Source organism: Gorilla gorilla, chromosome 21 (genome assembly GCF_029281585.2).
Source record: "Gorilla gorilla gorilla isolate KB3781 chromosome 21, NHGRI_mGorGor1-v2.1_pri, whole genome shotgun sequence".
NCBI classification, from domain to species: domain Eukaryota; kingdom Metazoa; phylum Chordata; class Mammalia; order Primates; family Hominidae; genus Gorilla; species Gorilla gorilla.
The window spans coordinates 34554533-34570565 of record NC_073245.2 but is presented as its reverse complement, the minus strand read 5'-3'; the positions used below and the strand labels follow the sequence as shown (position 1 = coordinate 34570565).

Sequence of the window (16033 nt, the reverse complement as noted above, 5' to 3'; positions counted from 1 at the left end):
GATCATAGATCACAGCAGCCTTGAACTCCTGGGCTCAAGTGATCTTCCCGCCTCAGCCTCATGAATAGCTGTGACCACAGGCACGAGTTACCACGCTCAGCTAATTTTTTTTTTTTTAATTTTTGTATACATGGGGTCTGTTGCACAGGCTGGCTTCAAGCAGTTCTTCTCCCTAGGCCTCCCAAATACGTGCATTTTCTAAATGTTTTAATTGAAGTATAGTATTCTTACAGAAAAGTGTACACACACACACAAAAAGGTGTAAATAAAGCTCAATGAGTTTCCACAAGCATACAGCCAGTACCCAGGTCAGGAAAGAGAATGTCCCCAGGTCAGGAAAGAGAATGTCCCCAGCACCCACAAGTCCCTCCGCGCCCCTCTGCTGTGCCTGCTGATCCAAGTCCCAGCAGTGCAGCTCTGCATCGCTGGATGGTTCCCTTCCTCTCGCTCTGGAGTCCGCTCCTCGGTGCTGTCCCTCCCTGCATGCCTGAAGCTGCTCATCAGCAGTCAATGCTCCCACGGGCCCCTCAACACCGCGCCGGTGCTTGATCCCCAGCTCAGGCCTTACACTCCTACCCTCGGCCCAGACGCCTCCCTGGAGCCCCCATGGTTCAGTGCCTCCACGCAGAGGCCGACAGCTCCTGGAGTTGAGAGGCCCCGCTGCAGGTGCTGCCTATTCGGCTGCAGGAAACCCCTGGTCCAGGGCATCCCTCCCTTCCCTCTTCCTTTCACACTGCAACCTAAGCCCAGGGGTCATTCACCCAGAAGACACCCCACAGCTCCCCACTGCTTATGCAATTCCCACACACTCCTGCAGCGCAGGTCTCCACGGTTCTCCGGTTGACCGCTGCCGTCGTCGCCCTGCGCCTCCCACTCCGCCCTGTTCTCTGAAGGCTCCCGGGAGCATGTGGCCACAGGGGCTTCTCCTCCGCTCAAACCCCGGAGGCTTCTTATCCCAAAGTGGAAGCCCCGCTCGGTCACAGCCTAAAGAGTCTCGGGGTCTGCCCCTGTTGGCCCCGCCTTGTTAGTTACCCCTACCCCCATTCCCCACTCCACACCCGCGGCCCCCAGCCCCGCCGCGCCGGCCCCACCTGCCCCACGTGCTCCCCCCAGGGCCTCGGCACTGCAGGCCTCTCTGTCTGGAAGCTCCTCCCCAAGGGCTCCCCCTGGCTCAGCCGGCGGCTTTATCAGAAGACACCATCCTCTCCGCGAGCCCCGCCACGGCCACCCTGTTAAAAATGTTTCTCCCAGCTCCACGCTCCCCATGTCCATCCGCAGCTAATAGCCAGTGAGTAAAACGGAGAAAAGTAAAGCTGACGTTGCAAGGAAGAGAGGCAGGCGACGAGCACGTTAGCTCTGAGAAGCGGGATTTGGTTTGCTCTGTTCACTGCCGCATGCCTGGCACTTACTGAACACGTGGGAGGTGTTCACTAATCTGTGGGTAAATGAATGGATTCCAAGGGGCTTTGCTATTAGCTAGGTTGCACTCTTCTAGATTTTCAGTACCATAAAAAGATTCTCTTTTTTCCCCTAGTTTGCCCAATTCCCTTTGCTGGTACTATTCATAAAATTCATAATCTGCTTCCTAATACCCTTTTCTCATTTAATTATTGTTATAATGTTGCAGTTAGTAAAGGAAAGAGACATTTTATGAAATGAAATTAGATCAAGACATAATAAATGCTTGGATGCAAAGACATCTGCCAGCACAGTCAACACAGGAACACTCGGGCCTGCCCGGCCCAGGTCCAGGCCCAGTGCCCCCCTTGGGGCAGGGCTCTGGCTTTGGTCCCCGGCTGCCCCCATCACATGGGATGGAGTGAAGTGCCATGAAGACCAATGCCACACCATGCTCAGACAGGCTTTCCTCCCCTGCAAGCCTTTCCAAGCAGGGTGGGGGGATGGTGAATTTAGAAGCAAGGACTGTGGTTCTATTTTCGTTTGCAAACAGATAAAAGTCAAAGCTACATTGCAGAAAATACGGCTTTAAGGGTTAGAAATAATAATATTTCCCTCATGTGCCCATACTTGCTACCTCTGTGATTTCTGTTACTTATTAAATCCCTGGAAACTTCAGTTTTGTTAATCTGTAAAATAGAGATAATAATTTTCCACCTTCCAGACTCACTGCAAAGATTAAATAAGATAAAGTGTGTGCATTAACTAGCTGACAGCAGCCACTCAGCCAATTATGGGATTCATGTGTATCCTCAGTATCATTCACAAATGTCAGTTCCTAGATGAAGCCACACCACCCTAATCGCACACACCCACATCCTCCTCTGTATGAACTGGTTTACAAAGCGTGCTTGCAATGGGGGCTGGATGGAACATTGTTGGGCAAAATGAAGTTGTAGACAACATGCTGCCCTCATCTGCCCACCCACCCCCACCCCACAGCTCAGGGACAAGCCAGATGCCTCCCACAGAGAAGGCAGGTGCTTCCGAACCTGCATATCCTGCTAGCTCCGGCCTACTGCTCACCAATGTTGGCTTTAGGCACATCTCTCAATCTCACTGAACCCTGATTTCAGCACCCATGTCATGGAGTTCCTATGAGATAATGCATGTAAGACAGCAATATTCACAGCCGAGCACATCAGAACCCAGGGCATCCCTCCCTTCCCTCTTCCTTTCACACCACAACCAAAGCCCAGGGGTCATTTCTTCCAAAAGACATCCCGCAGCTTCCCACTTCTTATTAGATTCCCAGCCGAGACTGCAGCGCAGGTCACCACGGCCCCTCCCGGGTGATGGCAGCAGCATCCATGAGGAGCTGGAGGCCTCCTCAAAATGCAGATTCCTGGGCTTTGCCCCAGAGACTCTGATTGAGCAGGTGTGTGGTGGACCAGACAGTGTGCATTTCTAGCAAGTGCCTAGCGGGTCCAGGACCACATCCTGGAAGCAAGGGTGCATGGCTCCAACGCTGAACCTGGCACACAGTAGGTGGTCAGCCAATGTTACCCACCTCACTAACACTTTGATTACTACTGTTATGCTACTTCGTGAACATATTTTTAGAATTAGCAAAATCTGCTGGGAAAGGTGTGTCTGTGTCTTTCCAGTTGTTCCTTGGCCTCTGGACCCCCAGCACCTGGAGAACTCAGGTTTCCAGCAGGGCACGACCAGCAGCAGCTGCTCTGCAGGTGCCTCCTGGGAACTTTCACTGGCCTTACATCTCTAATCCTCAGCTAACCGCACACCCTGGAAATCATTTTAACATCATTGTATGGGTCAGGAAACAGAGGCATGGGAGAGCCGCCTGCTAAATGGGACCAGGCTACAACAGGACAAAACAACATACTGGAGGTGCATAATTCTAGAGATGGCATCCCTCATTTTCTCCACTGCCCAATTTAATCAGACCACCATAAGATGTTGTTTTGTTTTTCTGTAATGGCTTGGCATGTTCCTTTGACTTCACTGAACAGTTATTTTGACAATGAGCAGACACGGCCTGACTGTCAGTGAGTACACTGTGATATGATCTGAGATAAAAGGGAAAAAAAACCCAAAGTCACACTTAGATGTCAAAGATTTCCTTGTGAACGGCACTGAGGGCCTGGAGAGCCTCAGCTCCACCAACATGCTCTTCGCCCAGGTGCATCATCCCCTTGACCCAACAAGGCAGCAGGATGTGCTGGCCACTGCGGCAGAGAGGGCTCCGGGCTTCCCCCTCTCCAGTCCTGGGCTTCGCACTCCCAGCTGGCCTCGCTTAGGAAAGCACTGATTTAATTTAGTGCAAGGATTCTCAGATTGCATCTGTTCTATTCTGTGCCACACTCTCTCCTTGGCAGCTGCCGGCTTCCCCACGATGGCCTGCTGGAGACCACGCGTCTGCGGTGTGGGCTGTAAACAGAATGCTCAGCAGCCTGGTAGCCGGCTGAGGCGTCCTGTGCAGGGCTGCTTGTTTCCAGGATCTGCAGCAGCTCCCAGAACCACCACTGCAGACTGAGGGGAGCCGCCTGGGATGGGAGTTCTGATTGGAGATGGATGCAGACACAGGCCCTGCCAAGGGGACTCAGCTCCACAGGTATCTTTATAAAAGTGTTAGCACCTCTTCTCTGTTGTGGTTTTACCACAGGGAAATCCATTCTCAAAGCACACTGAAAAGGGAGGCTGCAGCCAGCGGCCCTGAGAGCTCCTCTCTACGCCCATAGTGAAGGCAACACCTACACCCACCCCCGAAAATGTTTCCACTTCACCTCCAAAAAATGTGGTCAGAAGCCTCTATAGAAACTGCATTTCCCATTTGCAGCTAAACAAGTAATAGAAATCCTCTTCACTGTCTAATGTATCAAACACCATGAGTCCTCAAACCCAAGCCTAAGAGGCTCTTACTGTGTTCAGAATAAAATTACTTTCTGAGAAAGACTCTAGACACAGTCTCTGCAGTTGTAGCCTTGCTCTTTATTATAATGGTGATCTTTTGGATAGAGACGCTGTCCATACCTTGCCCTGCACCAGAGACTGGGGCTTCAATCTGAACACACGGAGCAGCAGAGACCACGGACACCACAAAGTAGTGGTCTCTCCTTTGGCCACGTAGGCAGCCTCTCCCTGTGGCCCCTTGCCATCTATCCAGGGCTTCCATCCACCCAGCACTCTGTGGCACTTTTACATGGATGCCTCAGCGGCTGGGCCCCATGAAGGTGGGCGTGTCCCTATCCTTCCCCACATGGAGATGACGCAGGGCTGGAGTGTACAAGGGAGGCTTCGGGGGTGCGTTTGATGTCACCTGTCCAGCTCCCAGGCCCAATCTCTCCTTCCCTTGCAAGACTGCTCTTGTCTATTGGCAGCATCAGGGTGCAGTTTATGTGGCACAGCAGGCTCTGCCCACCATGGGCCTGTGCCCACACCCATTTCTCCAGCTCCCGTGTGTCCCAGTCCGGGACCTCACCCTGGAGCAGGGTTCACTCATGCCTGCATCCACTCCACAGCCACCAGGCCCTGCCAGACCCAGGAGTCAGGCATCCCACCCCATGCTTGTGCCGACGGAGAAGGGGTTCTGTGGCATTTGTGGGACAAAGTCACAAGAGAAGCTCCGACAGACCCTCAAGATCAAAGCTGGGTCTGGAACAACTGCTCAGCCTAGCCCCGGCAGATCAAGATTTCCCCACTGTGCCCCTCCAGCTACACCCCTGCCTGCAAAGGCTTCCCAACTTCTTGTGCCCTGTCAGGAAGCGCTTGCCCTCAGGAGGACCACAGACCACCCACCACTCTCCCCTGCTCCTCCTTGGATGTCAGAAAGAGGGGCCAGTCACCACTCAAGATGTGCAGGGGAAAACAGAAATCCCATAAAGGCAGGTCAGATTCTCCTCTCACTCGTCCAACAAACCCAACCAATACAGAAGCCATCAAGAAGCAACTGCTGGGCTCAGCCAGGAAATCTGTTTCAGACAAAGGACCTGCCAGGCTCAGTTGTGTGCAGCCCTGGTCCTGAACCCTAGAAGCTGGAGAGGGACCCTCTGTACCTTCGAGGCATCTTCAGCCCTCCCTGAGAACACCCCATGGGTGCCCAGCACCACCCTGACCCCGGGCCAGCAGAGGAGTGCCCTTTCTCCCTGTTTTGGTTGGGCAGATAGCAGTGGGCCATGGTAATGCCGTCAGCTCACTCTGTAATTGGCAAGTAGAAATGTCTTTCTCTGATTAATGAAAATGTGAATATAGCTGATTTCTGAATGAGTACTCTGAACTTGCTAGAGAAAAATCTTTCCAAATATTTCAAAATGTAGGTTGCATAAGGGGCAACAAACAGGATGCTCTGTAGTGAAAAAGGCTGGGAATCGAAACCTTTAGAAGCCTTATGCTGGGGAGGAATGGCAGATGTCATGCTGAGATGTGCCAATTCCACAAGCAGGGCGTTCACCTGGGGCAGGTACATAGGGGCTGCTGTGGAACTGGAATCTATTTTACAGGAATGAGCCTTTAGCAAGGAAATCAGAACTACTTTTCTCCTCTCTCATTAAGTGTTTCCCGGCACTGGGGTCACCCCACACACACAACTCCAGCACCTAAATGAAAGACAGCCTCCCAAAGGCCATGTGCCTTCTACCCAGCAGACACCGGCTTCAGTTCCAAAGCCTCTTCGGAACACAGTCCCACCTCTGTGAGGACACAGCTGCGTCTGGGGTGAGGCAGCCGGAATGCCTCTTCCCGGCCCCAGGGGCCCTGACTTCTCCCAGCCTATCCTCCAACTGGGCAAGTGCCGACCCAGCTGTAGCAGGAGCTGTCTGGGCTTCCTCACTTCTCCTCCTCCTCGGCTGGGATTGCCGCCCCCACCCCCACCCTGTCAACACCTGCACACCATGTGCGACAGACCAAGGAGGCCTTACCTCATGGGACAAGTAGAAGGCTGCGATGCCCAGAGGCCAGAAGCAGCAGAGCATGGAGAAGACACTGAGGCCCAGGTGGTCCCGCGGGGGCATCATGAGGAAATTGTCCTCACTCTCTGTGTCGCTCGAGTAGTCGCTCTGCAAGACAGAACCAGCAGGACAGGACAGGAGAGAAGATTAATAAAGGAGTCATCCTGGGGTGTCCAGGGATGTGGGATGACCCCTGGCTGGCGCAGGCCCTCCCCGGGAGGCAGCTGCAGTTGCTGATGTTGTTCGAGTCATCGTTATTGCTGCAAGTACACAGCCTCCCAGGAAGGGCAGCCGGGCCAAGGAAATGCTTGCCAAGAGCAGGAAGATAATAATGCCAAGTACGGGGCTCTTGGGTCACTCGGTTGCAGAAGAAATCCTACAGAAAGCAGTATTTCTAAGATCGCTGGGATGTGAGTGCCTGGATGGTGGGGACAAAGGATGGGACTGGGGACTTCACAGGGACTGCCTGTAGGGACTGCCTGCCTGGAAGCCACCTGCAGAACTGGCCCTGTCACCACCATGCACTGTCGGTGTGTTCTGAGGATGAACTGGAGACTCTCAGAAGGCATAGTCCAGGCGCGTTTTTCTTTGTATTACGAGACTTCTCACTAGCGGACAAGGACAAGGCAAGGTTGATGTGGATCGATGGAAGACATTGTCCCCTGAATCTCTCTTTTAAGTTTCTTTTGACTCTGAACTGAGTCAAGACACAGGTGGGGCCTGATTTCCACCTGGAGCACGAGGGAGGCTTCCTGAGGAGCAGAGGATGGCCCTGTGAGCCTCAGCTGTGCCCTTCTGCTCTGTGGCCTGGTGGCAGGGACTGAGTGAGACTCTCCTGGGGGTTCTGATGGAGAAGGTGTGTGCTGGGAGCAGGGAATCAGGGTGAAGCTGGGCACAGGAATTTACTTTTTAATTTTATATTTAAAAAAGTTTTTTTTATGTTCAGGGGTGCACGTGCAGGTTTGTTTTATGGGTAAACTCATGCCATGGGGGTTTGGTCCACAGATTATTTCATCACCCAGGTATAAGCCTAGTGTGCAGCAGTTATGCTTTCTGCTCCTTTCCCTCCTTCCACCCTCCAACCTCTGGCAGGCCCCAGTGTCTGTTCTTCTCTTTGCGTCCATGGGTCCTCATCATTCAGCTCCCACTTACAAGTGAGAACATGGGGTATGTGGTTTGCGATTCCACAGTAATTTTTGAAAAGCAGCTCAGATGATTCCAATGCTGACCTAGCAAAGAGAACCACTGCCCCACCCTCCCCACAAAGGGCAGGTGACTCCTCCAGGAGGCTGAATGGCTGGGCCCTGCCTTGGTGTTTGTGCAGAGGGTGCCTCCTGGCTGTCATTCCACTGGCTGGGCTCTTTCCTCATCAAAATACGGAGCCCTCACACCAACTCTTCCAAACACCAGGGCCACCCTGCCTAGGCATTTGTCATATACAAAGATGGCACCCATCTTATTCCAGATATTGTTTCCTAGGAGAGTAGTGGCTTACTTCCTCTTGGAGGAGGCCCTGACTTCCTAGCTCTCTGCCAGCTGCCCAAGGTTGTTAAGCAGAGGCCTCCTGCCACAAGCTGCAGCGCTTCGAGAATGACTGGCAGTGCACAGCAGTGACAGGGCCATTTCTTCAGGAGGCTTCCGGACAGACCCTGTGAAGCTAGACAAAAGTGCAGGTGGGCCCACCTCGTGAGTGCAGCATTTGCGTGGCTGCGAGCCCGCTGCTTACCACCGATGCCTGAGTGCCCCCAGACATTCCTCCTTACTAGCAGAAGCTGGGAAGGCCCACAGGTGACCACGGCTCCCTTTCCCATTTTTGTTAATTAAACACAAATAAAACTGCCAATCAGAGCCTCTAATCACTGTGCAGCCAGCCGCAGGGCTGCAGTGAGACCTGAGGCTCCCTGGTACGGCATATTTTCATGGGATCAGTCCAACAATAAGGACTTCCCAGGTGGCCTCTCGTGGAACTTGGGCTCACTGTTTATTCGCCCCCCAACAAGCCTGCAGGGCAGGGACCTGAAGTGCCACTCCACCAACAGGGCAAGCAACTTGCTCAGGCTACAGTGCCAGCTCCTGGCCTCGCCCCTCTTGCCGGGCACAGGTCAAGGAGTCGCTGCCTCTGCTGTGGTGGCTGCTTCATGTGTCTGGGGCTGCGAAGCCTCTGTCCATGGAGCCAGGCTTGTGAGATTTCTCTCTTTATTCTGCACATTGGCCCCCATATGGTCTCTGAACAGTAAGGAGATATGAAAATTGCCATCATTATGGCTAAGGGGGAAAAAAGTGGAACAGCCCACAGGGATGCATAATTCATGGGGGAGTTGTGAGGCCCCAGCCTGTCCAGGTGGAGATGCTCACTTCCCAGCCTCAGGTGCTGGAGTCTGGAGTCTGCAAAAAGGACGTGCAGTGGGAAGGACAAGCAGTGGGTAGGGTGTGCCACGTGGAGGATGTGCAGGGGTGAGGACATGCAGGGGGAAGCACGTGCAGGGGGAAGGATGTGAAGGGGTGAGGATGTGCAGGGTAAAGGATGTGCAGCGGGGAGGACATGCAGAAGGGAGGACATATGGGGGGAGGCCATGCAAGGGGAAGGCCATGCAGGGGGGAGGCCGTGCCGTGGGGACAGCATGAGAGGGGAGGGCGTGCAATGGGGAGGACGTGAAGGGGGGAGACCGTGCAGTGGGAAGTATGTGAAGGGGGGGAGGATGTGCAGTGGGGAGGATATAAAGTGGGGAGGAAGTGCAGGGGGCAGGATGTGCAGCGGGGAGGACTTGCAATGGGGAGGGAGTGCAGTGGGGAGGGAGTGCAGCAGGGAGGACGTGAAGGGGGTGGACGTGCATGGGGGAGGACATGCTGTGGGGAGGCCATGCAGGGGGGAGGACATGAAGGAGGGAGGCCATGCAGCGGAGAGGATGTGCAGCGGGGAGGACATGCAGGGGGTGGGATATGCAATATGGAGACTGTGCAGAGGGGAGGATGTGCAGTGGGAAGGACGTGCACCAGGGAGGACATGCAGGTGGGAGGACGTACAGTGCAGAGGATGTGAAGGGAGGAGGCTGTGCAGTTGGAAGGACTTGCAGGGGTGAGGACCTGCAGTAGGGAGCATGTGCAGGGGTGAGGACATGCAGTGGGGAGGAAGTCCAGTTGGGAGGACATGCAGCGGGGAGGATGTGCAACATGGAGCACATGCAACATGGAGGAAATGCAGTGGGGAGGATGTGCAGTATGAATGGCATGCAACATGGAGGCTGTGCAGTGTGGAAGGCTTGCCCCATGGAATCTGGGTATCTGCCCAGCTGCACCTCATCACACACGGCCCTGTCGACTCCACTCTCCATCCCTCACTGAAAACATGTGGCTTTGGGGGTGTCAGAGAGCTGGTTTTGGAACTGCTGAGCTTCAGAAGGGGCTGTCTCTGCAGGAGATGCTCGGGAGGTCCAACCTCCGACAAACCAACCCATGTCCAAGACTCCTGAAAGCGGCAGAGCCAGGCTGGGGAGTGGCCATTTCTCCAGTGCGCAGCTCAGCCCTTGACCTCAGGGAGCACGGCAGCCATGGGTTCCGACGTACCCTTGCAAAAAAACAAAAAATCCGCCTGTCTGCTTATTTATCTTTTAGTTTATTTTTAGTTTACAAATGGTGTTATTACTATCTTTATTGTCATTGTCATTTCTGTTTTACAAAGGACAAAGCTGAGGCTCCAAGAGGTTAAAAGACATCCACTCACAAACCATCCTGTGAGTGGCTGCTGGAGTCTGGAATCCCCGATGCCAGCTGCGCACCCAGGGCTCTGAGCTGCGTGCTGGGTTTGCACATGGCTGCTTTGGCTGCACACAAACCCCACTTTGCCTCCATTGCTTCTCGTGAGAAGATGAGGCGTCTTCCTCCCCTCTCCCTGCCAGGACTCTGATGACTCTGCTTCTTGCTAAGTCTGTCTCATGATGGTGACGGAGAGGCCCATGGCAACAGTGAGGTTTTCCCGATCTTAGTCAACGCTTGGGGAACCGTTGCCCCGGACCACATAGGCACTTGGAGGCATTGCCTTCCATCTTTAGAAATTGCTTTAGCATTACACAGTCCCCAAGAAGCAAAGATTTAGCTTTCAGGGCACTCCTCCAGTCTTCACAGATTTTAATTTAGAAGCATAAAGGAATCACACTCTGTAAATTACCAAGCTGAGGCTAGATGACATCAAAATAATTTGTCAACTTTGATTGAAATAGATTTTAAAAACTCAGGGGTGGGCATGGTTGTTCACACCTGTTATCTCAGCACTTTGGGAGGCTGAGGTGGAAGGATCACTTGAGGTCAGGAGTTCGAGACCCGCCTGGGCAACATGGTGAAACCCTGTCTCTACTAAAAAAATATAAATAGCTGAGCTTCGTGGTGCGTGCCTGTAGTCTCAGCTACTTGGGAGGCTGAGGCAGAAGACTGCTTGAACTCAGGGAGTGGAGGTTGCAGTGAGCCAAGATCGCATCATTGCACTCCAGCCGGGGCAACAGAGTGAGGCTCCGTCTCAAAAAACAAACAAACAAACAAACAAACAAACAAACAAACAAACAAACAAAGCTCAGACAAATTACAGGGCAGACAAAAACACCCCAGCTCTTTTCTTTGTTCCTCTTCTGCCGGAATGTTCTGGAGTAGAAATGGTTGTGGGCATCATGCCACTTGAGAGGAAGGAGAGGAGACGAGGCTGGCCTAGGAGAGGCCACACAGATACCAACAAGCCAAGCAGAGAAATACACACAATCCCCAACACCAAGAAAGACTCATCACGCACTGCAGCTGTCTTAAAGAATCCTCTTCATGAGTCATTTAATCGGTACATCTGCGGACTGAAAACATTGCGAAGGAGTCTGCAATTCATGCAGAGGTCCCACAATTTTGAGCTAAAGCCAAGGCAGAGAAAGGCAGGTGCCCTTCAGGGCCACCCATTCTACTGCGTCGCCTGCCTGTTCTAGCCCAGTTTTCCTCACCTCCACAGAGAGAGAGGGCTCTCAGTTCCCTCGGGGTTTTCTTCCTGGGGATATTTTAACAAAATACTCATAGCGCAGGGCATGACACCAAATGTTTGCACATCACAATGTTCAGCATTCGTGGCAGCTTTGGGAGCAAGAGTGTGAGGCGCCTGTTTCAGGAGCGGGAAGCTGAACACTGCCCATGGCTCACTTCTCTGTGCTCACCGACTCTGGTGAGCATCTCACGCACCATCCAAGGGTGGTGGTCCCAATGGCCACATCTGCGCTGAGGAGCCTGGCAGCCACTGGCCAACATGGAGCTGTGTCCGCTTAAAGTGCTCACAAGTACACACAACCAACACTGGTCCCTCAGTGACACCACATGCTCAGGAGCCACACATGTCCCATGCCTGTCACATGGGACAGCACAGATGCAGAACGTTTCCACCACCTCAGAAGGTCCTATTGGACTGCGCCGTTCATTGTATAGAGCACCTTTGACATAAGTGACTCCATCTTAGAAAGACTCCATCTTATATTTCATAGGGCAACAGAGTTTTCAGAGACCAGAGTTTTTTTGCCTGATCAATAAAGGCTGCATCCAACCAGACAAGGATTTAACCAAGCACATTCTGCCACTATTAGTCCTCACCAGAGGACTCTGCAGCCGTAAAAAGAGAAAGAATTCAGCAGCTCGAAAACAGTCATTTTAACAGACACCATCTTGCCATCACTTGTGATAAGGGCCCAGCATCTGCCGTTGAAGGCTCCGCCCACAGCAAAGACGCTTCCTTGCAAGACACTGACCACTGACGGAGCACCCGGGCCAGGCCAGTGTATTCTTTCCATTCTCGCCACTCTCCCTGGACTGGAGCACGAACCCCTTTTCCTATCCCTTTTCTCTTGATGTTAAATGTTACTTAGTTTGTTGTGGAATGTTTAATCTATAACATTTATATGTTGATTAAATATACTGTGATGTACGGTTTGCAATACTGACTGACGGGTGGCTCGGCTCAAGCCTGCGTGCCCGCCACTCTTACTCTCGAGGCAAGGGGAAGCACTAAGGAGAATATCTCCTGGGAACTCCAGGGAGCTCGTGGCCTTTATGATGGAGAATGCAGCATCAATGAAAAGCCTGACACTGTGGAAAGGCACAAAAGTGAGGATCTGGTGATCTCTGACCTTGCGCTCACAGCAGTCTCGTGGGATCTGACCCTCTTTACTCTGGGCTTGGCGTTTTCCACCTGCAGGGAGCTCCCTGCTGCTCCTCCCACATGCATGTGTGCCCTGCCTGCATCAGAGCCTGTGCACCTGCCGTCCCCTAAGCCAGGATGCACATGTGCCTAGCTTGCCCACTTCATTTGGGGCTTTTGCGCAAATGCCACTTCTCATCAGAGCCTTCCCTACATAGCTGCAAAGCTGCCACCACCTTCCCAGCCTCTCTATCCCCAGCCTGCGAGGGGCTTCTCTGCATTCACATGATACTGATTTGTCTACTTTCTGACTCTCTTCCTTTTTCTTTTCTCTTTCTTTTTTTTTTTTTTTTTTTTTTTGAGACAGAGTCTCGCACTGTCTCCCAGCTGGAGTGCAGTGGCGCGATTGGGGCTCGCTGCAACCTCCGCCTCCCGGGTTCAAGCAATTCTCCTGCCTCAGCCTCTGGAGTAGCTGGGATTACAGGTACGTGCCATCATGCCCGGCTAATTTTTGTATTTTTAGTAGAGATGGGGTTTCACCATGTTAGCCAGGCTGGTCTTGAACTCCTGACCTCAAGTGATCCACCTGCCTGGGTCTCCCAAAGTGCTGGCATTACAGGCGTGAGCCATCATGCCCATCCCAACTCCCTTCCTCTAAGCACCAGGAGGGCAGAAATCTGCACATTTTATCCAAAGCTGTACCCTAAGTGCCCAGAACAGTGCCTGGCACATAGTAGGACCCACGCACATTTGCTGAATGAATGAGGGATTCGCCTGTGGCCTAAGCCAATATGAACAACACTAACTAAACTGGTGAATCCCCTACAATTTGCACAGAGGACAGTGGAGTAACCAGCAGCTCCACCTTCCTCTGGGCCTATCATTACCCATGAATACTCTGCATTCAGCCCTGCTGCCTGACCTCTGATCCTCTCTTCACCCTCTGAAATGCCTTCCTATGCTCTCCAGGACATACATCTTCACCATCATTTACATGTGCCTCCAGAGAAGGGTTTCAACGTTGGGTGAGAATGATGACTTGGCCACGCTCAAGACTGTCTTATTTATGGTGGCTCCAGGGCAACTGAGGACAGGACCAAGGACAGCACCTGGGAAAGCTGTAGGCGGAGGACACAGCTCAAGCCCCTCTGCATCTACGGGAGGTGCACTCATGTTCTCTGGTCTTGGCAGACAGCCTGGAGCGAGATACCCTCTGTCCACATCACAGGTGTGTGGAAGTGGACCCAGCTGCCTTTGAGGTCTCCAGGCAAGAGCTTCCACTCCCACAGAAGGGAATGAGTCTTCATGAGCCACGTGGGTGAGGCCCATGTCTGAGATGTGAGCCATGGAGACCTTGCAGGCCAGTGCTGGGGCCATCCTCCTGCACCTGCACCATCGGGGCAAGCCCCAGGGGTCCACCTGGGTCCCTCAGGGGTTTTCCGTGGGCTGCCTGGCTGTAGAAGACCCGACCCCTTCTGCCCATGTCAAACCATCCTCTCTGCACCAGGCTTCTTCAACATCTCGAGGCCCCTTGTTCTCTCCTTTACTTGAAGTCAGGTCACGTAAAAACCACAGACATCTCCTGAGAACCCCCAATGTGCGATGCACACAGGGCTCACACGTACACAGCTGTATGGAGATCTGGGGGTTCCAGAGTGCAGAGTCCTAGGAAACCATGTTTTCATATTTGAACACACATTGCCCTAAATTACTGACCAATCGTCTTGGGTATATGCTGTCATACTTTTAGTTTTTCCTCCTAGGTAGCAGTTTTTTTTGTAGAAAGAGGATATTTCACATACTGGTGTGAAACAAGCAACAGCAAACTGACAAAACCCCTCCACTTTAAAACTGCCTTTTAAAAAGCTTGTCTGCTGAGCAGGTTGTTACATTTGGATGGGTCAGGTGGAGAACTGAGGAAGGCGCTGGGAAGAGATCCATGGCTTTCTCAACAGAAGTGAGGATTTAAGAATCCTTACGGACGTCCATGCTGGATTGCTGAGAGATGGGATAGGGAGGAGGAGACAGGGGGCCACGGAGGTGTCAGGGCCTGAGGCACTGCTGAGGGTGGGGAGCCAGTGCCCAGCCTGGGGGCAGGGCTGGGGAGTCCAGGGACGGGGGTGGTCATTACTCTTTAGCACATGGGTAGAGTTCATGTCTGTGACTCCCTTCCCATCAGCGCCAAGTGCTCAGATGTGATCTGTGAGTTCACAACTCAGGAGTCAACCATGACAAGGGGCAAAGCAGATCTCAGAGCCCCGCCTTGACCCAGCCCCTTCCAGGTATGTGATGCCAGGGGCACGTGCCCCCCGATCAACTGTCTTCCATCACACATTGCAACAGCCCAAAGCAGGTACAGCAAAAACGCTCAACAATCATCAGCCACAAACTAGAGCTCGGAACCATCATAAGAAAATGAAATCGTGGGCAATGTCGTTAAAATGTCAACTGTATTTCACTCTTTATTCTAATTCCTAAAATCTGAGAATTCAGTTATTCTTTGTTAATCAGCTCTCCATTACCCAGATAATTCAACCAACAAAAACACCAGATTTTCTAGTAAATAAGTATTTCTAATTGCAACATATTAGATTTTGCTGTAGTCACAAGGATATATGTACCTTTGTGCCCCTGAAAATGGGGAAAACATGCCCTCTGCCATCAGTGGTGGGCCTGGTCTAACCATTTGGTTTCCATTTGGTTTTTGAGGGACGTCACAGAGCACAAGACAATGTGGGTGGCGATGCCATGTGTCACTGAAGGAGAGGGACTTTCGTGCTGTCACCGATGCAGTGGTTTCTCACTGTGCTCTTCAGGGCCTGGGGCCTCCATGAAGGGGCAAGTGGTGGTGGGGGGTGGGGGGTGGATGTCTCAGAGTCCCTGAACCTGCCCAGGCCCAAACAGCTCAGGCTTGTCCTGTTTTGTGTGTTGGCTTCCCAGGCAATCTTTTCTAAAACAAAAGGATCTCAGCTAAAATAAATAAATTAATGTATAATGTTCAAAAATGAGCGAGTCAATGCATCATTCAGAAGTAAACAGATTTTTCCTCCTAGTAGTATCTAGTCCAATATTCCTAAATCATTTTATATTCTTTGAGGAGGGAGGTATTTTTAGAAGAAAATAATCCAGTTAGGTGCATAAAATATGAAACTTTTCTGTACAGAAAAATATATTAACCTTGCAAGATAAATTAAATAAAACACAAGTGCCTTGCACGTCCTAGAACAAATGAGATGAAGTTCCCATTGTGAGCATTTGGGGCTTGACTGCTGTAAATGAGGTGCACACTGTGCTGCAGCCCTTGGAGGTCAGGACTGACCTTTTCTCTTTTGGAGGCTCCCAGTTTGATTCTGGGGCCAGAGTAGATGCTTGCAAATATCTGAAGAAGATTATTTGCAAACAGACTCTCTGGGAATAAATGAACGTTCAGTGTGTATGGGCAGAACGGTTGAAGCTGACCAGACCTGCCTTAATGGATCACCTCCCTCCTATTTCTTTAAATTTTGTTTTCTTCCTT

At 52.1% G+C, this 16033-nt stretch overlaps 1 protein-coding gene across 7 annotated transcripts in view; it reads right to left on the bottom strand.

The window, feature by feature from the left end:
• SYNDIG1 (synapse differentiation inducing 1) overlaps nucleotides 1-16033 on the bottom strand; it is a 196772-nt gene that overhangs the window by 74201 nt on the left and 106538 nt on the right. For 6 of the 7 annotated variants that reach the window (XM_063702427.1, XM_055372364.2, XM_055372361.2 and 3 more), the window contains one exon: nucleotides 6336-6473. The exons of the other annotated variant lie outside the window; for it this stretch is intronic. In XM_063702427.1, coding sequence (XP_063558497.1) covers nucleotides 6336-6473 — 138 coding nt within the window. The remainder of the gene's footprint in view (nucleotides 1-6335; nucleotides 6474-16033) is intronic. 7 annotated transcript variants of the gene reach the window in all.